At 42.5% G+C, this 23,346-nt stretch overlaps 2 protein-coding genes across 5 annotated transcripts in view; one reads left to right on the forward strand and one right to left on the reverse strand.

Annotated features, from left to right (window-relative positions):
* Positions 1–2,751, reverse strand: part of ME1 (malic enzyme 1) — a 131,685-nt gene extending 128,934 nt beyond the window's left edge. The window contains exon 1 of one of the 2 annotated variants that reach the window (XM_035109508.3): positions 2,607–2,751. In XM_035109508.3, the coding sequence (XP_034965399.1) occupies positions 2,607–2,726 (120 nt within the window). In that variant the 5' untranslated portion in view covers positions 2,727–2,751. Of the gene's footprint in view, positions 1–1,475; positions 2,264–2,606 lie in introns of those variants that run through there. The other variant, XM_035109509.3, reaches the window with a different exon arrangement.
* LOC118082296 (uncharacterized) overlaps positions 1–3,195 on the forward strand; it is a 128,038-nt gene extending 124,843 nt beyond the window's left edge. The window contains exon 4 of one of the 3 annotated variants that reach the window (XR_004692243.3): positions 2,244–3,195. Coding sequence is in view for 1 of the 3 variants with exons in the window: in XM_088665939.1 (XP_088522065.1) it covers positions 2,244–2,511 (268 nt within the window). In the remaining 2 variants the exon portion in view is untranslated. The remainder of the gene's footprint in view (positions 1–2,243) is intronic. The other 2 variants (XR_004692239.3, XM_088665939.1) reach the window with 2 other exon arrangements.
* The last annotated feature ends 20,151 nt before the right edge of the window (positions 3,196–23,346 follow it).

Genomic DNA, 23,346 nt, shown 5'->3' on the forward strand with positions numbered 1-23,346 from the left:
GTCACGACTGGACGTAATGGTCAGGAGTCCCTTTACCTTTATCTTTATTCTATATTCTATATTCTATTCTATTCTATTAATTATATTATATTCGGCATCCCCATGGAAAGAGTAAACTGGTTTGAGGTTTTATTACAATCAAGTGGCATATAAATGTTGTGAAATAAGAAAAAACTTCTGATGGGTCAGCGGAGGTCCTGTCAGCGCATGACCCCAACCTCACCACCAGTCTGTCCCTATAGTCATGATAGTGCTATGATTTGAGATTACCATGCAAATCTGCACATGCTCAAAGTATATCTTTCTTATCAGGGTTGATAAACTTTTGTTTGGTTGGTTCTAACATATTTGGACTTTAGAAGCAGTTGTAAAGCACAGAATGGGTATACGACATCTGTGCTTCACAACTCACTTTGCCATGCATTAGGAGCATAGGAAACTGCCTTACACCAAGTCAGATCATTAGTCCATCTACCGGTAGCTTGCTATCGTCCAGGCATGTCCAACTCCCAAGAGACTGGCAGTGATCTACCCATTGTGATTGGAGGGAGGAGGAGCATGCGTGGGGTGGGTGGATTGCCCAGAGTCGTTGAGATTTTTTTAGGAGGGAAGTGCCCAGAGTTTTTTTGGGGGGGGGGATTGCACAAGAGTTTTTTTTAGCTTTCCCCCCATAACTTTTTGTACACAATAAGGATCCCACGATCTACTAGGATCAGCCAGGGATCTACCAGTAGATCACAATCTACTGGTTGGACACCCCTGGACTCTACTCTAACTGGAAGCAGCTCTCCAGGGTTTCAGACAGGAGACATTCCTAGTCCAATCTGAAACAAAAGAACCTTGGACCTTCAGCATGCAAGCAGACACTCTACCACTGAGCTTCAGTTCCAGCCCTTCCAAAAGCCATGCACATAGTTGTCTAAAAACAGAAGGGGGACATAAGACTAGTAAGTCGAGGGTCTAAAACTATCTAGTTGAACTATTGACTTCCAAGAAAACATGCAGAGGTTATGTTGATAATCCTAATTCCCACCACCTTGAAGTAATGCACAAAGCTGGCCCCAAGGTAACTCCCAAAGTACTCCATATTCAATGGGAATATATTTCTTTTCTTCCTCACCCCCCCCTTTTTTTTACAATCCATGTGCTGTTACCCATCTTTTCCTGAGTAATAATTTCCTTTATGGTGCTTTTCTAAATGTTTTAGACAAGTTTAAGACTTTTGAAAAGATATTTAACTTCTTGATTGATAAAACAGCTAGGTTGGACTTGATTCTCTCTTCCTTTTGTAACGTCCTAATCTTCTGCTTCCGTGCATTTCATACTCTTCTCTTTGCACACACGCACCCAAAAATAAGGATATCAGAGAAGCATATCCTTTTAGCGATTTCACACCCCATGTATCACCCCATACATCTTTAAAACAATTCTCTCTTTCTGTAAGTTGTTCAGTTTAGAACAAGTTTAGAACTTACCCGACAACTGTGACCATTCATATCCAATGGGCTGGTGGAGCTGGAGCCACAGTATCCTACAGTGTTGCCTGGAAGGCAGTAGGTAATGGAGAGAAATGGCACAGGGATTTTTTATGTGAGTCTCCTATTAAATAGTGTGGTCTGACTCTGGAAAGGCAATAGCACCACTTGATCATGACAGAGGCACTCACAGATTTTGCTTAAAGAGTCAAGTTTTACTGCCAGGAACAGACAGCTGACTAGAGCCAAACTGCTGCTCCACATGAGGAGATCACGTTGTGGCCAGTAGCCCTAACAGCCTGGCTGTTGGAAAGGAACAAGGTGCTTGTGCCCTAAGGGTCAGGGCAGACACCTCTTCCAATATTTGAAGTGGCTGTCCCTTGAACAGCAGTTTGCTCTGCCAGAGAACCATCGCCCTGCTGATTGCAGCACCTATCATAAACCTGTCAAGGACAGAGAAGCAAACTGGGGCGGTTGCTGTTGGACCAGTTGGCAACCCTGCGGGAGCGTAGACAATTATGAAACTTTCTGACCAGTTGAGCACCGTGTTTGTGTGTGTGTGTGTACAGATTATAAGGCATAAGCAAACAGCACCACCGCACCATGTCCAGCTTGCATTTGAACATGAGATGGGGAGTGAGAAGATTAAAGGGACGAATAACTCGGCATAAAACTCCCCGGGGGCTCCAGCGTGGCTTTGGGCTTTCGCGCGCAGAGAGAGGAGGGTGTTTTGCTGACCCGCTTCGCTTTCTCTCCCTACGGCTGCAGGAAAAGGCCAGAGCCGAGCGCTGGGGCGGAGCCAAGGCAGAAAAGGCCAACCGGCTCGGTTACAGCGACGGAGAGGGAAAGCGAGCGTGGAGGGGGGAAAACAACAACACCACAAACCTCCCTCAGCCGGCGAAAACTTCCCGACGCTGCGCTTGCAAGCACTGCAAACTGCCAGGGAAGCCTACTAAACCCAGCACGATTCACTTCCGAGGGAGAGGGGGAATATATATCGTGCATAAAGAGTGTGGGGTGGCGGGAAGATGTGTAAGTTGACGCCGGTCCCCTCATGACTTTTCGCGCCTCTCCTCGTTAACCGACCCTCCGACACAAGCACCCCACAGGCCGACTCCATTTAAGGTATACCTTATTGAGAATGGGGTCCCTCATCACCTCGTAGCCCCTCTTCTGAGTCCACACTGGGGGCAGGGCTTCCCCCTCACAGGGAGGACTCCTGGCGGCGGCGGCGGTGGCGGCTCCTTCCATCCCTGGGGTCGGTCAGTCAGTCAACGGGAGGCGGGAAGGAAGAGCTGTTGGCCGGGCGGTTAGCGGTGACGCCTGTTGCTCGTGCTGGGTGCTCACTTGTGGCTGCTGCTGCCGCCTCCTCCTCCTGTGGCCTGCGAACGCCTCTTGGGAGGACAGGCTGTGGGGGAGAGGAGGAGAAAGAAGGAAAGAGGAGGAGGAGAATTATTGCCTTCGCAAGCCGCCTCCTCGCAGGGGTCAGCGGGGCACGGGAAACCGCTGAGTCACGCTGAGGGCGCGGGGGAGCTGAGCGAGGCTGAGCGTGGGGGCCTGTGGGGTAAATCGGGTCGGGTCAGCTCAGAAAGACCGTGCGGGGACGGTCGTGTCCTGTGAGGGTATGTGGTAAAGCAGGCCTCTCCCTCCTCCTCCTCCTCGCCCGTTTATGGCAACGCACTGCTGCTGGCCCCCTTTTGGACATGGACCGAAATCAAGTGGCGAGGCCTCGCCCGGGCTAGGCCCATCTCAGGCAGGGGTTTTGATTCCTGCCACATGAGGTCAATGCCAACAGCATGCACTGGGAGCACGGCTTGGAGGCAGGCAGAAGGTTCCAGCGTCAGCCCCGTGCATGTAGCTCCTACTTGGAGAGAGAGGAGTCTCATAGACTGGCGTTTATTGTGAGATCATGCACGTTTGCTTTTTTATTTGTTTGTTTTTCAGCATCAATGCCACACCAAAGATATCAAAATGATAGCACACATCCCCCCCCCATTTAATGCAGGAGTACCAACTTGGTCCCATGGGTGCCTGAGGCCATGGGTGCCATGCAGCGTGCATTGCCCTGGCACAGGAATTTGTGGGTGCCTGGCTCCTTCATGGGTGCTGGGGCAGTGGTGCCAACTGCTGTGTAAAATCAGATCGTTAAAAAAAAAAGTTGCCAACATCTGTTCTGTGATATCTGAAAGATCTGTTCAGATATTATGGGCTTCCATACAGGACCCTGTTAACAATCAATTAAATATCACAAAAACAGCAGCAGTTATTTTAAACACATTTTTAATGAGATTTTTCCAAATCAAATTAAATTGGGGGTCAGGAAAAGTGGATACTTTCAAAAACAACAACAACAACCGTGCATCCTCACCCCACTCCACAATCTCTTTCAACTTGTAATTCCCAGCATCATGAATTTATGCATCATGATGTGTAGTCATTTGTAGCCTTCTCTGCCATGAATTGGTCTAATCCTTTTCTAAAGCCATTCGAATTTCTAGCTATCACTACTTCATAAGAGGGAGGTTATCCATAGTTTAAAGAAGTACTTGCTTTTGACTATCCGGAATCTTGCAATATTCAGCACAGAAGTATTTTGAGACAGAGCAATGTACTTTAATAATTAACTGCCTTTAATTCACACCCTGAATGTGGAAATCATTGGTCCTTTATGAATTGCCTGTAAATACACTTTCATGATGGTACAATGACGTTTCTGTGTAAATTGAGCAATTAATCTATAGTTTTCCTGATTAGCATTAGCAAAAAAGAAGGAGAGTATTGATCGATTGAGCGTTTCTACAGAATAGATTTGCATTTTTATAAAGTGCCTTACCTGTTTGGCAGCTTTCTTAAGAGAACAGCATTGGCAGCAACGTGAGACACTAAGAATGCTTCAGGAGAGCTGTTTGTCCCAGTGACGGTGGTACTTTTGCTAATGACCAGCAAGCTTAGTCAGCAAGCCTGACACCCTCAGGCCACACAAGGACAGTGTGAGTGCCCACACTCATCACTGCCAGTCCACTGACAGTAGCAGTAAATGGTTTGTATCTGCAGCATCAGGAAAGCAGCAAACAGCTGAAAACAATCTTGTGCAATCATCAGAAGCAGTAATTGAATCTTGTACTCCAGTAATGGGAGACCTGTGGCCCTCCAGATGTTCTTGGACTTGAGATCCCATCATCCCAAGCCAACACCATAGGTCAACGACTGATGGGATTTGTAGTCCAGCAACATCTGGAGGGTTATGGACTACCCCCCATTCCTGTTGTGCCCAGAAATTTTGCTGCTTATCCATTGAGCCATGAAAATCAAAGGTAGCTGACCATATCAGGTTCTTTGCACAGTTGTTCATATGTTGTCAAACATTTCCTGCATCAGCACATTGTACAGACTTTAACCTTTAAGTATAATAAAACAAAGTGTTTTCTCTTTTTTATGACAGTGTTTTCAGACAATTTTGCACAGTTCTGCACAAATATATCTGCAGATCCAGACCATAGCTGTCCTGAGCAACCCCTTTGGTATTCACCTGCATTCCTAATAGGTCCAGGAATTTGTCTACATAGATTTCATCTGAAGAATTGGCTTCTACATTTTTAATCCTGCAATGTCAATTCAAGTGCAATATATAATAGCAATAAAAGCTAATCTTCCTCAGGGGAGCTAATGTTAAAAAGTGTTTACATAAAGTAAGAAGAAACAATACGCAACATCACCAAAAATCCTCAAATGTGCTAGTATGTTAAGCTACTGCAAGGCCCAGAATTAGGGAAGCAGATGACATATCAGGAACCAGAATTGAGATCTCCCGACTCACCAGTGTTGCACCACCAATAAGGCACCTTGGGGATACTTAAGCCAAAAGAAAGCTAGTAGGCTGGCACATTTCTGAGGCTGCACACTTACCTGGGAGCAAGTCTTATTGAACTCCATGGGACTTTCTTCTTAAGTAGTCATGTGTAGGATTACACTGTCAATATTCCACGTCTAAAAACTTGATTAGACTTTTTTATGATTAAAGGGGGGGGGTGTATCAGGCAGTTAGCATGGCTGGTGCAAAATAACAAGCATGAGATACTGTTACTGCTGTCCCTGCCCATTTTCCAGACAAAGTTGAATGCAAAGGAAAGCAGATGTTCCTTACACTTCTGCCTACATTGTAGGAAAATACCACTTTTCCAAAATTCAAACCACACTTCTCTAGTGATGGCCTAAAAAGGTGCCCTGAGATTAAACTACTTTTCCTTTCTCCTAAATTTTTTTCTCTCAGAAAAGAAATGGCTATCCCATACGATCTTGGCCTACAGTTTTCAGACCGTATCTCCCTGTGTGAGTTCCCATAGCAGCTGTGCTCTGCAGGTTAGGCCTTGCCCCAAGTGCCTCTGCTTTCAGAGGTAAGGGCACTGTGAAGACCCACCCAAGTTTCACAGGGTTACTAGCAATAAAAAGATAGTAGAAATAATGGAATTCAGAATGGGACTACTGCTTTTCCTAAGAGAAGTATAGCAGATCTTTTCAAATGCAACATCCTCTTGATTATTATTTGTTGCATGGCTGTGGAATAGCCTTCCCCCACTTCAAGATAGAAACAAATAGAAATTAGGACGAGTTAAATCTGTGGGACTGTGTAGGCAGTCACTGGAGAGATGAATAATCCTGGGTTGGCCATAGAGATGTGCTTGTAGAATGTTTTGCTTTTTAACATTTAGCCACTTTGCATTAGGCATGATAAACAATAGTTCTATTAATTATATAATGTAGCAACCCTAAAATTATGCTTTCATATTACGTTTCATGCAACTTTTTAGAACAGCAGAATATAATTTTAAATAAATAAATAAATAAAAGAAATGGGCTACATGGGAAATTGTCCTTGGAAAATAACAATCCATTTGTCTTATTTGTTTAAGAGCAAGATTTGCACAAGACCTTTACAACATCTCTTTGGACTTTTAATTTGAGCAGTGTTAAATGTCTTTCATCTTTCTGTGTTGACCTCATTATGTCAGTGAAGCTGAAAGCCTATACTTACTAAAATATAAACTTTCATAATGAAGCAAGTCAGGATATGCATTCTACATACTCTAGCCACCTGAAGAACAATACTTGAATAATATTGTTTGCATTTGCTTGTAAAGAATAAATACTCGAAAAGAAATAAAGTTGCACTTGCTTGTATCAAGAATAAATACTTGAAAAGAAATAAAGTAGCATGGAGGCTACTAAAATAGACATGTTCTTTGCCTTACCTCACGCAAGAAGTGTTTTAAAGAAATAATAATTTTTATTTCAACCTTAAATACCATTTACAAAGAAGGACTGAGCTCAGTTGTGGTTTACTTCCAAATTAAGTGAATTTATTAGTAGAGACTTAGATCCACCCCCACTCTTTGTTTTGTTTTGTTTTTTATTATTTAGTGAGTTATAATAATTTATAATGATAATTTATTATTTATACCCCGCCCATCTGGCCGGGTTCCCCCAGCCACTCTGGGTGGCTTCCAACAAAATATTAAAATACAGAAATCCATAATAATAATAATAATTTATTATTTATACCCCGCCCATCTGGCTGGGTTTCCCCAGCCATCAAACATTAAAAGCTTCCCTAAACAGGGCTGCCTTGAGATGCCTTCTCAAGGTCTGGTAATTGTTGTTCTCTTTGACCTCTGGTGGGAGGGCATTCCACAGGGTGGGTGCCACTACCGAGAAGGCACTCTCTGCCTGGTTCCCTGTAACTTGGCTTCTCGTAGCGAGGGAACTGCCAGGAGGCTCTCGGCACTGGACCTCAGAACGATGGGGGTGGAGACGCTCCTTCAGGTATACTGGACCGAGGCCGTTTAGGGCTTTAAAGGTCAGCACCAACACTTTGAATTGTGCTCAGAAACGTACTGGGAGCCAATGTAGGCTTTCAGGACCAGTGTTATGTGGTCTCGGCGGCCGCTTCCAGTCACCAGTCTAGCTGCCGCATTCTGAGTTAGTTGTAGTTTCCGGGTCACCTTCAAAGGTAGCCCCACATAGAGCGCATGCACCACGCTGGCGAGACAGTCCGCGGGCAGATAGGGTCTCAGCCTGTGTACCAGATGGAGCTGATAAACAGCTGCCCTGGACACAGAATTGACCTGTGCCTCCATGGACAGCTGTGAGTCCAAAATGATTCCCAGGCTGCGCACCTGGTCCTTCAGGGGCACAGTTACCCCATTCAGGACCAGGGAGTCCTCCACACCTGCCCGTCTCCTGTCCCTCCAAAACAGTACTACTGTCTTGTCAGGATTCAACCTCAATCTGTTAGCCGCCATCCATCCTCCAAGCACCTCCAGACACTCACACAGCACCTTCACTGGTTCTGATTTGAAAGAGGTAGAGCTGGGTATCATCCGCATATTGAGGAACATCCAGCCCAAACCCCCTGATGATCTCTCCCAGCGGCTGCATATAGATGTTAAAGAGCATGGGGGAGAGGACAGAACCCTGAGGCACCCCACAAGTGAGAACCCAGGGGTCTGAACACTCATCCCCCACCACCACTTTCTGAACACGGCCCAGGAGGAAAGAGCGGAACCACTGTATGACTGTGCACCCAGCTCCCAAGCCAGACGGTCCAGAAGGATGTTATGGTCGATGATGTCAAAAGCCGCTGAGAGATCCAGCAGAACTAGGAAACAGCTCTCACCTTTATCCCTAGCCCACCGGAGATCATCAACCAGTGTGACTAAGGCAGTTTCAGTCCCATGAAGAGGCCTGAATCCCGACTGGAAGGGAGTTATTTGTGAGTTTGGGGTTTTGTTTGTTTTGCTGTGATACTATCTCACTTCATAGTTAAGGAGTCCAGTGACTTTAAAAGTCATTCTTATGCAATCCTGAGGCTGCTCAATCAGGATTCGGATGCCTTTTTCTGCCAAATAGCTGTGCTGGTTCATCTTGCTTGCCTTGTTTTGAAGGAAATGTGACTACCAGCTGACAGGGGAGGGGGAGCTTGTCTTGCTACTTTGGCAGTACAATTTCCATTATATGGAACAAGATAAAAATAGGTTTCTAAAATGGTTACTGATAACTATTTACCCCCATAATGAGTTACTTGTTCCTTGGTATGGAAAACTGGTTTTGAAAGGCATTTTATGACACACCTGGTTTCCATACAGTATTTTGCTTGGGTGCAAGTGGATAAAAATCATCCTACCATACGCTTAGGTCTTGCTTCTCATATGGTATCATGTACACTGTGGTAAATAATCATAGGATTAATGGTTGTTTATAGTCACTCAGTATTATGAGCTGCTTTTGTAAACTCCCAAATTAAGTTTTGCTCCCTTTGTGCTCCAAAATAGCATCAGTTAACAAAGATAAGAGTATAGAGATCTTCAACTTCTAGTGCCAGTCATGCACATGCAGATACATTTCTTATGAAATTTAATATATTTGTTTACTGCACACCCATAATCTGGATAATCCTTTGATACGTAATGTGATGTGTAAACTAGCACATGAAAAGAATACTCAGTAATAACATAAGAACGTAAGTATAGCCTGGTGGATCAGGCCAATGGTTAATCAACACATATTTACACCTGCATATAGATTGAGAGGGTCCAGAGCATTCACATCAGAAGAGAGTCCTTTGTTGCCCTCCTAAGAGCAGCCAGCCCAGCTGCACAAGCAGATCAATCAGCTATACACTGCCCGTGCCTCGTGGTGATGGCTTCCTCAGCCCTGCATGGTGTTCAGCCCACTTCCTGCTTCTTCCCCAAAACCCTTGCCAAACTGCAACTTCCCCTTCCACTTAAATCACCGCCGGCTGTAACCCTGGCAATGCCTGAATTTCTCGCCATTCAGAGAATTGGCAGGAGCATAACAATACGGCTGTTCCATTCTTCCTTTACATGCTTCTTGTCAGTAATATTGCATGCACTGCTGTTTTATGGTTCAAGGCCTCTATTCTACAGTGACATTTGTTCCCAGAATCTTGCAGAGGTAAGGCACCCACCTTCTCCGCTCCAGTGTATGACCACCTGACATTCTTAGTGGAATATGGACCCTGGGTTGCTTCCCCCCCCCAGAGACAATATAAGGCAGAAGGGGATTTCAACTGGATTACTTCATACTGAACCAGAGGATTACTTTCCAAGAAACACACAAGCTAAGTAAATAGGCATAGGATCAAGCTGTAGAAGATATAGGAGTTTAAAAACATCTAACTGTGAAAAGGGTTTAAAAGGACAAGCAGAACTATTTAAAGCTAACAAAAACTAGAAGGGGAAATCCCCACCCTGCTTTCCCTTTAAAACCTTTTTCATAGGGTAGCTCACTGAAAAAAGGACAAGGCCTTCTACTTTTTATGCTCGATCTATGTTTAACCTGCTCCCGCCCTAAGTTTTAACTGACTTATTTATTTGCATCATTTGAGAGGGATGAAACCATTACTAAACTGAATATACCTCTAGTTGTTTTGCTTATGAGGACAGCTCAGGAGCCAAAAATTTGATATGTTCTGTAGCGGCACCCAATAAGTCTGTATGTATTTTACATGGTTTCCTTCCCAAGCAGAAGACCTTCTCGGTAGTGGTGCCCACCCTGTGAAATGCCCTTCCATTAAGGAGATAAGTAGCAACCTTTAGAAGACATCTGAAGTCAGTCCTGTATAGGGAAGTTTTTAATGTTTAATATTTTATTATGTTTTTGTATGTGCTGGAAACTGCCCAGACTGGCTGGGGCAAGCCAGTCAGATGGGCGGGTACAATTATTATTATTATTATTATTATTATTATTATTATTATTATTATCATCATCATCATCACCACTACTACTACTACTATTACCTATGTCATCTGCAATTTGATGCTATACGTATTTTACTCAGAAGGTACAGAACTCAATTGTAAGTGCGCATAGGCTTGCACCTGTAGTGTTTTAGTAATCCCATGGATTGACCACTCTTTTAAAAATGAATCTGCAGCTTCATTTGGAGACACTAGCTGGTGATAATCCTTTTCTCAACACTGTGAAAGTGTCACCCATCAGCTGAGCAATTGAACTGAGCAGATTAGCAGTCTTGCAATATCAAGAAACCTATGATTATCCTTACCCAAACCTAACAACTTTCACTTGGCTAACACTGTTCCCATTTGAAGTATTTCACAAACGTAATCATTCCATGGTGGAAAGCAATTGGTAATGTACTGAGTTCTGCACCTCAGAGGCTACACCCATGATTACAGATTGTGCAATGAAGAGACACAGGCTTGCACCATACACTAAGGTTGCCAGACGTCCCCATTTCCTGGGGATAGTCCCCGGATTTACTAATCGGTCCCCGTACAAAATCCATTGACGTTGAAAAGTGTCCCCAGATTCACTGAAAAAAATCTGGTAACCTTACCATACACTGAAGTTATTTTTGACATTTCCCTATTAGTAGTTCCTACAGCAGATATCCAAACTGCTGAGTTTTAAACTGATGTTTGGCTTGAGAGCTGCTGATCAGGAAGTAGCCTTTGTACACAAAAAGAGTCTTTATTTGTGTGTACAGGAGTATTGCTAAGTACTTAAAGGAGTCAGGGCATATGTCCATGACACAGATTGTGTATGCTATTTTATATCTGTAAATAAGATTTTATTGTACTAGCCAAAGGCCATGACAAAGCTGCTATTTTAATTGTACAATTGTCTCTGGGCAAACTAATGTGAAAGGTGGCATGGGTAAGTGTCACTTTACAGAGCTGCTCCAAACAACCTGTTTATTCAGCATTCATCCTAATTTGCTTACACAAAGCTTAGCAGTGGTAGACTAGAATTGTGTCCAGCCTGTCAGTATTTTGCAGGGACAGAAGCAAGTGCATACCAGAACTCGAGGTTTGTGCAATTAAAGTGGATTAAAGGGCTTTATCACCCTAGCACAACAAATCCACTTTTAAGTAAAAGTTGAATTTTTGCAGTTGGGAAAGTGACAGAAAGATGAATTGAAAAGTGTGGGATGAGCAAATGACTAACACGAAGACATGTAAGCAACCTGCAAGCAAGTGAATGCTCACAGTCATATAACTCCTTTCAAACAAATCAAAATGTATGCTCAATAAAGACTGGATCTAATCTAACTTCTGCTATATATTTTTTTTTATGGGGCAGGTACTGACAATGAAAATCCTGCATTCATCCGTTTGCTTGTGGGTATCCATGTACAACCCAGTTCACATGTAATGTTTCTTGATGTAGTTGTGGGAACTCATGAGGCCAATGCCAATGACCGCAGAGAAATGGCAAATTGGCCCCCAAATGGTGAAAAAAGCAACCTCATTATACTATGTGCAAAGATTTCATAACATATCAACAACACGCAGTATCTCCGGAGTTTAAAAATGTATCACAGGGATTACAGACCCTGCCACCGCTGTTGAGATACACAACCTTTCATTTTAAACTGTATGTAAATAGAACACCCATGCTGAATGATGTAGGCAAGATAATGAGTGAAGTGGTTGAAATCAATTTCATTTCAAGAGAATTTAAATTTCCATGTATAGCTGATTCAAGAAAACACATTAAAGGTCATTGAGATAATTTTCAACTCTTCTAAGGAGGCCCAGGAGAAAGTATTAATGGAGTTGTAAAGGAAACAAACCAGAAGTTGGCCAAGAGACAGGGTGTGGAGACCTCTAGAGCTGTCCAATATTTGTACACACCTCCATGCAAATCTGTGTGGGAACATACCATCAGTGCACAGGCAACCTTTAGTTATTTTAAACATTTATTTCTCAACCAACATATTTCACTGAGGCATATGTGCAGTACAAGCACATTTCACAAGGTGTAATTATTTGTGTTAAACAAATGCAATGCAAATAATACTCAAACTTTTTTTCCTAGTTGAGCTATAGCGGGGTGGGTGTTTAATACATTGTTTTAAAACAAACACAATTTTCTGTTTGTACTGTCCTAATTCTAGGTATTAGTTACACTTCAGTATACAAATATAATCTCCTGCATGGTTTTAGATCTGTGTTGGTGGGACTGGTTGTGTGAGAAATCCAGTTGCCAAGTGTGTGTGTGCTTTATGGCACATCATGGCTAAAATACTGTAATACTAATAACTTCTGTATTGTATTTATTATCTACTATAAATTTTGGAAAGTGGTTTGTCTGCTTCTTCTCTATAGGTTTGGCCACCTCTTGGGAGATCATTGCCAAACTCCACACGAGATTTCCTGAGATGGGTATCACTAAATTTGACACGATGGTTTCAGCTTGTGCCAATTTGGACAGCTCTGAATATACTGTTGCCCAATTTAGCATGACTGTTCGAACCTGCACTAATTTGAATGCTTCTTGAGATACCATCTCTAAACTCTACATGAGGGTTCCCATGGTGAAGGTGGCACTCTTCGTGCAGGGAGTGGGGACAGTATCATGTGTGCACACACACGGGCCTAAAACTCACAATTTACACTATCCATTTAAAAATCACATTTTTTTTAGGTTTCTTTGAATTTCTGGGCAGCACCGAGCACTTCCTGTTAGTATAATATATATTATAAAATTGCACATAGTTCAGTGTTTCTAAACCAGTTTCTAAACCCTCCAGATGTTGTTGAACTTCCAATGCCCACCAACCATTTCTAAACCCTAAAGGCTGGAGAACCCATGACTCTCCCATGCTGCTTGAGGCTTATGGGAGTTGTAGTCCAGCAACCCTGAGGGACACAGGTTCCCTGCCCCAATATATCACAACATTATATTCCTCAGAGGGCTATTTCCAGGCTCATGGTATGATAATTTTGCATTTGTCCTGAGAGAACAAGACAATGTTATTGAAATATTTGTGATGATTATATTTTACAGCCGAAGCTGCCAGATCCCAAGGCACATGGACTTTTTGTACTCTCAAGTTCTTAAGTATAATTGCCAACTAAAATAAAAAATAAAATATTATGCTAGTCTGTCCCTGTGTTGTCAACAGAAATGAGAAGTGCAGGCCCTCATCCACAAGGAAATCCTGAATGAGTTGTGATTCATTGTGGCAGGCAGGCCTGGCCTTCCACAGCAACACCACTAGGCTGACAGCATCATATATTGCCAGCCCCACAACCTTGGAGATGGCAGCACCACCCCCACCCCCAACCATAAGAACCCAGGTACATCTTCTCTGAAACCGACCAATGATCAAAAATCGCAAATGCACTGGTTTCTCCCAGCACTGCAAATACAGTATCACCCTCAATACATATAAAAAGGATCTAACCAATCCTCTCTTGTTGGTGAGGAGACGACACAATCACCAGCCATTGGAGCTGTCCACCTGGAGGCACTAGCACTAGTCAGTCAAACCTCTCCTCCCTCCCAATTTCAACCTCCAAAAAGGTTCAGGTTTGACCCCCACCTAAAGCTCTCACCCAGGAGCAGTTATGTTCCAATTCCACAACAAACCAGCACAGCCTCCCACCTTGGCTTTCTTGGGCTTCCTCCCAGGACCAGCCTCTTTAAGGAAGGACCACCTGGCCCCTTCTCTGTGATCTTTTCAGCACCACAGGTAGAGCGTTTTATCCACTCAGAGAAAATATACATAATATTTATTTGCGGTATATCCTGTTTTTAATGGCATTCATGATGTCTCTGTTGGAATTATCGCTTTTTAATTTAATTTTAACCAGTACACACACACACACACACACACACACACACACACACACAGCATTGTTTGTTTGTAAGCCACATGTTCAGTGCTAATTTTTTATTCTTTTTTTGTCAGGAGACTGTTGTCCTCTAGAGCCTAATGCTCTAAGACAGGGGTCAGCAACCTAAGGCCCATGGGCCAGAAGTGGCCCATGGAGGTCTTTGACCAGCCCACGAGCCGCCCCCGAACTGAGTTGCCCGCTTGCGCGCGCGGCGCAACATGGGGAGTCGCTTCCCTGGCACCAGAAGTCACGTCTGCTCATGCGCGTGTGTGATCCAGCCCATGGAGGGATCTCCGCAGGACTGATAAACCTTGTTGTCCCCTGCTCTAAGAAGAGGATCATAACACTGCTTTTGCAGTATCTATTTCTGCTGCTTGCAACTTTCATTGATGGAGATTCTCCAAAAAAAAGAAGTTTTTTTTATTCATGTATATGTTTTAGAATATGCTAACGTTTTAAACTTTTTACTATCTAGCATTGGACCTCTGCTGAAAGCATCTGACCCGCAAAAATAAAAAAAAATTGTTTAGCCTTGGTAAAAACTGGCCCACTGACAACCCTCCAGTTTTAAAGAGGTGCTAAAGTACTACAACAGACTGCTACAAAGTGTTGTTAAAAACAACAACAAAGGGTAAAAATGTAACCTTCACATACCCATATAGAACAATGTGTGATTTCTTTAACATTAAAGTTCCAATTAGATTTTACTAGTCACAATAAACTAGGCAAGCAATGTGGCCCACTTTACTGAAAAAAAATTATCTAAAGCTGGAAATGTTTCTGCTTTCAAAAAAACACATTATAGGTTCCCAACGCAAGTGTGAACTGAAACAGCTTTCAGATCTGCCTCACTTGGATAGCTACAGCACAGCAGCAACAATAATGAACTTTCTTGGAAAGTGCTTGCCTAGCCAGTATATATGCAACTCAGTACAGCATTATTTAAGCTAACTGCATGTGCAGCAGTTTAAGCAGGTTATGAGAACGGAAAGTCCTTTTGGCTGCAACGCATTCCAGAGCTTAGAAGCTTTTTCACAAAAGGCACGCTATAAAGGTTTTTGGGGCCAACTTGTCTATAGTTTTCAGCTTTCAGAATTTGTCTATACAAGTTTCATTACTGTCAATTGCAGCCACACATACAACTGCACACTCTTACACAGCATGGATTGAAATTGACCTTATAGTTTGTGCTCTTTTTTTTTTGCTCTTGCTCTCTAAATTGAGTTGCTACACTTGAAGCTAAACACGTGTTTTTCTCCCTCCCGCCAGCCCACTGGAAGGTGCAAGCAAATGGCACATTTTTACTCCAGCCTTCTCTTCTGGGATATGCAAGGCCCGTAATGTTAGGCAAAATCATCCAGGATTGGTTCAGCTGTCCAATAAATCCAAGTGGCTTCTTGAAGCAGCAACATTTTTAGGGGCTTCTATAAAGCTGCTTCATTTTAAAGCATCTCTACACCACTTTACATTTAAAATGTATAATCTCAAAGCAGTTTACAACCCCACTCAAAACAACAAATAAAGTATTACAAAATATCAAAATAAACCATTACCAATGAAGGCTGCATTAAAACAAAAAACAAAACAAAAAAAACTATTTAAAGCAATGTAATTAACAGGAAAACAAAATATTCTTTTAATCATAAAACCATTAAAAATACAGCATCCCTGGCAACTACATAAAATAATTGAAACAGAAGCTGCACCCACATTTCCCCTCTACCACACACACCGGGGGGGGGGGGGGAGCTTTTCCCAAATACACCCTTAGCAACTAAATAGCTGATACTCACCCAACCATTTATGACAAAGCTAATGTCTGGTCTATAAAAATACATTAAGCACAACTTACAACCAGGTCATTCTCCCATCTCTAACTAGGACAATATGCTGCAACACATGCATGGGCACACAAAGTTTTAAAATAATCACACTCCAGTGTGACTGTATGTGGGATTCTGGGATGCCCCTCTTGGATGGTGTAATGCAGCTACTTGAGATGCAAAATATATTGGGCCCAAACTGTAGCCTAATCAGAGGTACATCTCACTTCCAAGCAAGTATACTTTGGATTGCAGCCCCACAGCAACATTTTAAGGATTGTCCATTGCATGTCTTTATGCTGGTAGCACTAAAACCAGTGTTTGAAAAATACAACACATCATTATGTGTAATGTTTATCCTACTCGTGAGTCTCGCTTGTCTTATTCTAAACAACACATCACAAATTGCTATGACAAAATGCATTTCTAAATTGTGACATAACTTCTGTTTAGAATAAAGAATAGCTTGCACTCATATACTTGGCACAAACCAGGCATGAATGCTACACCTTTGGTTGGACATAGGAATGCTCCTTTGGAACTGAATTTTTAGGATCTGATCCAGTTATTACTTAAACATAAATTCTAGGTTGAATTCTCAGTGGTAACTTACCAAGACTACATTTGGCTTCATATCTTCTGGTATGCTCAAATTGTTACCATTTACCAGGGACAGTTATGTTTTCTGGAGCTTGTCCCTGATATATCATGCCTATTTTATCCTTATTTTTTGCCTTTGGGGGATGTTTTGTTAAAACATTTATTGAAAGATCTTATTCCCCACTGGGCACATCTCCTTCTTCATGTTTTCCCCATTAACAGCAGCATCTTATATATATCTACTCAAGTAGCTCAGTAGCCTTGCACCCAGGTGTTATTGCAGCCTACATCTCCTGAGTGGGAAATATTTACATCTTGGCTCTCATGCACTTGGGTGTAAATATAGCTGGATTGTGCATTAAGTCACTGTGCAGGCTACAGCCAGATGTTTCACACACTGAAACTGCTGAAATACATTTTGAACTGTTGAAAATACCGTGGGGCAATTTTTATTTTTCATATCTTCAATAAACCTTGGCTAGAACTGATGGTTAGCAGGGAGAGACCTTAAGCATGAGCTCAGGGTTCAGATAATATACTGAACCAAACTCTGGCTTAGCACAGTGCAGGAGTAAAAAAGATGGAGGAACAAAGTGCCTGAAAGCTCCTATTCAGAAGTCCACATGTACACTAAGTCCTCCTCTCCTCCCCCTATGCGCCCCCTAAATTTTGCTTCCCCCAATCCTCTGGAGTAGTTTTGGGCATGGTGTACGTACGGCATGCATGTTGGCAGGCAGGGAGGAGTTTCATAGCGCAAGTGGAAGTCATTCTGGTTGCACAAAGATTTAGTTGAAAACTACTACCCAAGTATCAGAATGAATCAGTTGCATTTATTTATTATGGCAAAATTCACTGGTAACAGAGGAAGAGGAGGAAGGGGGACTCATGCAAGCCTGATGCTTCCTTTCAGCCTATGAATGCTCGCCCATATAGCACAAGAACGAGGTGCAGCATTGCTTGCAAACCAGGCCAACATCTTTATATAAATTCTAACAGATATGTTTATTTTACTACAGGATTCCAAATATAACTTTTTTTTCTAGTTTGTTTTCCCTTGATTATTTCCAACACAGCAGTTTTCCAGGAAACACCTGCCAAATGGTTTTATTTCCTAATGATACCATTTTATCAACAGAACCTCCAGTTATGAGGTGTAACATTGTGACTATAAAGACCTATATTGTTCCAGCAATTAACAGCAGTCAGTGGTCTAATTACATAGAATTATGCCTTTATATTCCAGCTTTTTAGAAACCTGATCCCCTAGATAGTCTGAATGTTTTGATGTACTCTTGTATTCCAACACCATTAAATATTTCACACATAGTTTTCACTTGTAAAGTTAGAGAAGTTCCAGCTCTTATACTTTTTTTTTTTGGCAGACTTGAACAATTTAGTAAAATGTCAAGATTTTATAAAGGAGCTTCTTGGCCGCCTAACAAAGTAGAAATGCAAAACCCTTCAGCACTAGGCTATGTTTTTGCTTCCATTTAAATCAGTTTTCTCACTGACTTTTAAGAGAGCGCATAGGATCCATTTCATTTGGGATAGAACTAAGAAACATGGTGTAATACATAGGAAAGCCCTGAAGAATGTGGCACTTCATAAAAGTATGCAAAATACCCAGATGCCTGTTGAATGTAATCTGTGGGGTAAAAACGTGGCATATGTTTGCCATGGGCAGCATCTCCATACTGCATCAATTGCTGGTAGCAATGCCTTGTCCTTCCTTCTCACCAATTGCACCATGCTATTTAACTTGGAGATTTGGAATCTGGCTACCTTAAAATAGAAGGAAAAAGCATATGTACAGTAAATGGAAGCAGAGCTGATCTGCTTTCAGAAATAAAGCTAAATGAACAGAAATATAAGCCATTTTCAGATGTTCTAATCTAATCTAATCTATCTATCTATCATCTATCTATCTATCTATCTATCTATCTATCTATCTATCTATCTATAATGTAAAAATCATGAAAGTGTGGGATCCACTTTTTTCCGTAACCGCTTGACCAATAATCCTGAAATTTTGACACAATGATCCAGGCCACTCCCCGAGCGCTGTTAAAAAAAATCCCTCAAATCTCACACCTCCGCAAGTACAAACCTCTTTTTCAACAAAGTAAAACAGCGCCCTCAAGTGAATTTCCTCCCACAGTACACCCCCTCCCTTCCTGTGAAATCTACACCACACCCACAAACCCCGCCTCCACCACAAGATCCACCACTCACATCCATCCATCCATCCATGCGGCAGAGGTGTTGGAGACCAAACCAACTGAAAACAGGCCTTTTCTAGCAACAAGGCCCAACATTGCCAAGTGGAGGTAGGGACCTGCCTGGGGGGGATGGGGGGCCAAATAGGGGGCAGGGATATGTAATGGGTCAGAACAGGGTGGGGGGAGACACAGGGATGAAACCTGCCCTCTCCACAGTATCTTGCCTTGACTCCTGAGGCTCAGGGGGATCTGAAGGGGGGGCTATTATCCTCCATTTCACAGACTCACACACAGCACAACGCGTGCAGGGCCAGCTAGTGATACATAAAACCAATTCATGGTTAGGGATAAGTGAGCTAAGCTATCTCCCTATCACCATGGAGGGTGTATTTCTCAATCGGGATGTGGGCTTATTATTTCTGAACACGCATTTGTGGAGAATCCCCATATTATTTAGAATCTCGGAAGAACCGTGCTCTTCATGCTGAATTTACACACAGATTACGTGAAAAGGGCCCCGTAGAAGCTAAATGAATATTAGAGCCAGGGTGCATGTGCTTTTGGATTAATCATCATGATGTTTACCCATGTGTATTTGCATTTCCATGCACATTTAAAAATGCAAATAGCATCTGCAGGACAGGCAGGTGATGATTACTAGAACTGCAACAAATAGGGAGGAGAACTTTAATCCTTTTACACTCCTGTGGCACAATGGGCCCGTGTGTCTGGCTGTTAACCAGAAGGTTGGTGGTTCGAGCCCATCCAGGGACAGCTGTGACCATAATTCCTGCATTGCAGGTGATTGGGCTAGAAGACCCTCAGAGTCGCTTCCAACTCTTGAATTCTATGATTCTATCACTTGCTGCCAGTCCTTTCAATGCAAAGTTTGGTCCAGCATGTATTTGTGCATTGATTTAAGTCAAATATTAAGCTACCGTACTCAGGTTTAAGTGGAAAAAGTACACATGGTGATGCAAGTGTAACTTGGACTGACTGTGGCTACACAGCTCATGCTATTACCCAGTTCTTCCTCTTGGAGGAGTGGGAATGATGTCAATGACACTGTCTGGTCTCACTCCTGTTCTCTAAATTCTTTTTAACAGCCTTAATAATGAAGTCACAAAATTACTTAAAGAGTCTAGAGACACATCACATATGCAAACATGATGTACTTTTATCAGACACGGTGGGAAAAAATTCCAGTTCAAACATGTAAGTGCAGCAGTTACTATGTATACAGTCGTACCTTGGTTGACAAATGCCTTGCGACTCGTATGTTTTGGCTTCCAAACACCACTAACCCGGAAGTGAGTGTTCCGGTTTGCAAACGTTCTTTGGAACCCGAACATCTGTTGCGGCTTCTGCTACTTCTGATTGGCTGCAGGAGCTTCCTGCAGCCAATCGGAAGCCACGTCTTGGTTTCCGAACATTTTGGAAGTCAAACGGACTTCTGGAACGGATTCCATTCGACTTCCAAGGTACGACTGTACTAAATACAATAGAAGTCCTGAGCAAACCCTTAGCGATAACATCATGATGCTCTTCTTTCCTCTGAACACTATGTAACTCCCCCTGCTGGTGATGCTGAGGAGCTCTAGAGCTTTTACTTACAGCTTAGGCCTGCAATCAAATTTGGAACATTTCCAGTCCATACACCACAGGGCTTGTCTCTTCTGTAGAGTTCTCTTAGCTACTGACTGTGGTGGAGGAAGAGGTTGTGCCCTGCAGGTGATGCTATATAAAATCAGCTTCAGCACCACACATGCCCTGCAGCCTCCTTACTCCCTGATGTAGACTGACATCTTCCACAACCCCCCCCCTTTCCTGTGGTAATGTCTCATCCTGGCCATCTTAACGTGACAATAACACAAGTTAGCTGAGTTTCTCTGCAAGAAACATGGTAGAGGCAACTAGGAACATATCCCCTCTTTTTATGTGTATTGCCGATACATTCTTAAGTGAACAAATAAAATTAAAAAACCCCAGAAAACCAGAGTTATAAAACTCATGCCTTCATGGAAGGCTCTCCACTTCAGAGGTTTTCCACCCAACTCATTGAAGGTGCTGAGAATGGCATTGGGGATGCAGCTAACACGCTGGTCTCTACAGCCCCCACTCATGTGGAAATCACCAAAGGCCTGCCTTTTGCACAGCTCAAGGTAATAAATCAAGCATTGTGGGGTAAGTCTCCAGTGCATCCATTTCACAAAAAGGTTGATTAGACAAGCAAACAGCAATGATATAATCCTCACAAGGTGCTCATATCACGTGATGATGTGCTGATGTGTGTGGTTTTTTTTAAAAGTTACCATGAAATGATATTGCTTATTTCTTTATGGGCACCAAACAATTTAACAGCTTCCTTGTAAAAAGAGCAACTCTCTTTTTTCCTGGCAGGGGTCTTGTGTCCTTAAGAGCCGGCATGACAGACAAAAATGCCTTTCCCAGCATGAAGATGCAGCCAGGGGAAAAGTTTCTTCAGCTGAATTCTTTTCCCTATCAGGCAGCTATTAAAGGTTCGCAGAGCACTGCCAAAAACAAGCTTAATCCTATGTTTTGCTGTTATCCGAATCACAAAATTAATGGCTTGACCATTTTATATATTGCATATATTTACATATTCCAGGGGATGTGGGTGTCGCTGTGGTCTAAACCACAGAGCCTAGGGCTTGCCGATCGGAAGGTCGGTGGTTCAAATCCCCATGACGGGGTAAGCTCCCATTGTTCAGTCCCAGCTCCTGCCCACATAGCAGTTCGAAAGCCCGTCAAAGTGCAAGTAGATAAATAGGTACCGCTTCAGTGGGTAGGTAAACAGCATTTCCATGCACTGCTCTGGTTCGCCAGAAGCGGCTTAGTCATGCTGGCCACATGACCCGGAAGCTGTCTGCAGACAGACACCTACTTCCTTGCCCTATAGAGCGAGATGAGTGCCGCAACCCCAGCGTCGTCTGCGACTGGACCTAACGGTCAGGGGTACCTTTACATATTTCAGGGCATCAAGAAAAGTGATTTTCTGAGAATGCTGAAATGAATGTGACAGTTTTGTTTAATATTAAAAAGCAACAAAGGCTACTGCTAATTTATTTAAGAGCAAAAAGCCATTGTTTTTATTACATATGTGAAGCTAACAGTGTTCTGCTTCTCTTTGTTTTTTTAAGTCCAAGGCTATGCACCCCCCCCCCAGTGTATTCCCACTATTGGTTCGGGAAGCAGTATATACACATTGGTCACAATCCATAGCTGTCCTGTAGCTATCCTGCTGTTTCTCATAGATTACTACTACCTTTTGCTGTGTTTTCCCCCAAAGCAGCTTCAATCCGAATTGAGAAAAAGTATGCCCTATCTGATAATGTGTATATAGCCTAAGACTGATTTTCAAGACAATTGCCTCTGACAAAGCGACAGCTTCTTCTCTAGTTTTCTTGAGCCATTGTGTTACATGTACCAGATTGTTAATTTTGGCAGTAAAGGAAAAGTGCATTCCCTATTCAGAATGGCCGTAATCCTGCCTCTAGTTTGGCTTCTTACAGCCCATTGATTTCAAGTGTAAACCATGTATAAACAGAACTCTAACCAATATCAGCAACAGTGCCCAACACTATTATGTAGCACACAGTTTTCTTGGCCTGAGCTCCCTATACCAACGCCTTTGCTCAAGAACAACGAGCCTTTTCCACAAGGCAGAGGATTATTTTTTTAAAATTAAAACATGAAATGCTTTTTAAAATTTAAGCCACAGTAAAAATATCTTCTAATAGATGCGAGAAATAGTTTATCCTTAGGGGCGCAATAAATGCCAACTAATAAACGATACACATTGTAGTCCTAAATATGCTTTCTCAGAAGTAAGTTCCTCTAAATTTAATAGGCCTTACTCTCCAGTAAGTGTGTCTAGGATTGCCAGCAAAATACATTTGAGAATTTGAAAATTAATTCCCAAAGGACTGATAACATTAGAGTTCAAAATCTGCAATTTAAACTTTTAGATTGAATTCCTAAAACACTTACCTGGGAGTAAATCCAATTGGACTCAATGGGATTTATTTCTGAGTGGACATGCATAGGCTTGTACTATAACTTAATAAATCAAGGCCAGCAGTTAATATAGTAATAACTGTTACTGTTGTGATGCTACAACCAGCTACAAGATGTTCTCTGTCTTGGAAACGGTGGAGTACTAAATGGCCTTGCTAGTTCTGTGACCCCCAAAAAGGTCACTGATAAGAGGATTGGACACAAACATTTATTCCTGTGACCCCAGAATATTAATGCTGGAAAATTTACTTGTGTTTTATGAGACACAAGATATGTCCAATTTTGTATTAAGGAGGTGAAATGTGATGTGATAATTTTCTGAACATACTTTATTTGTTAGCACAGTTATGACTCAACTCTCCTGGCAAAACAACAGAGGAGGAGCTTTTCCCAGTTGTTTGGCTCCACAGTCCAGACTCTGTAACGCAAAGACTTGCGAGGGTAGCCTTAAGCATATCTGAAATTCTTCACAGGGTAAGAACTGAAGTTTCCACAGTACTGTATTAGGAAATTTGCATTTCTACCT

Source organism: Zootoca vivipara, chromosome 3 (assembly GCF_965207765.1).
Source record: "Zootoca vivipara chromosome 3, rZooViv2.hap1.1, whole genome shotgun sequence".
Classification (NCBI taxonomy): Eukaryota; Metazoa; Chordata; class Lepidosauria; order Squamata; family Lacertidae; genus Zootoca; species Zootoca vivipara.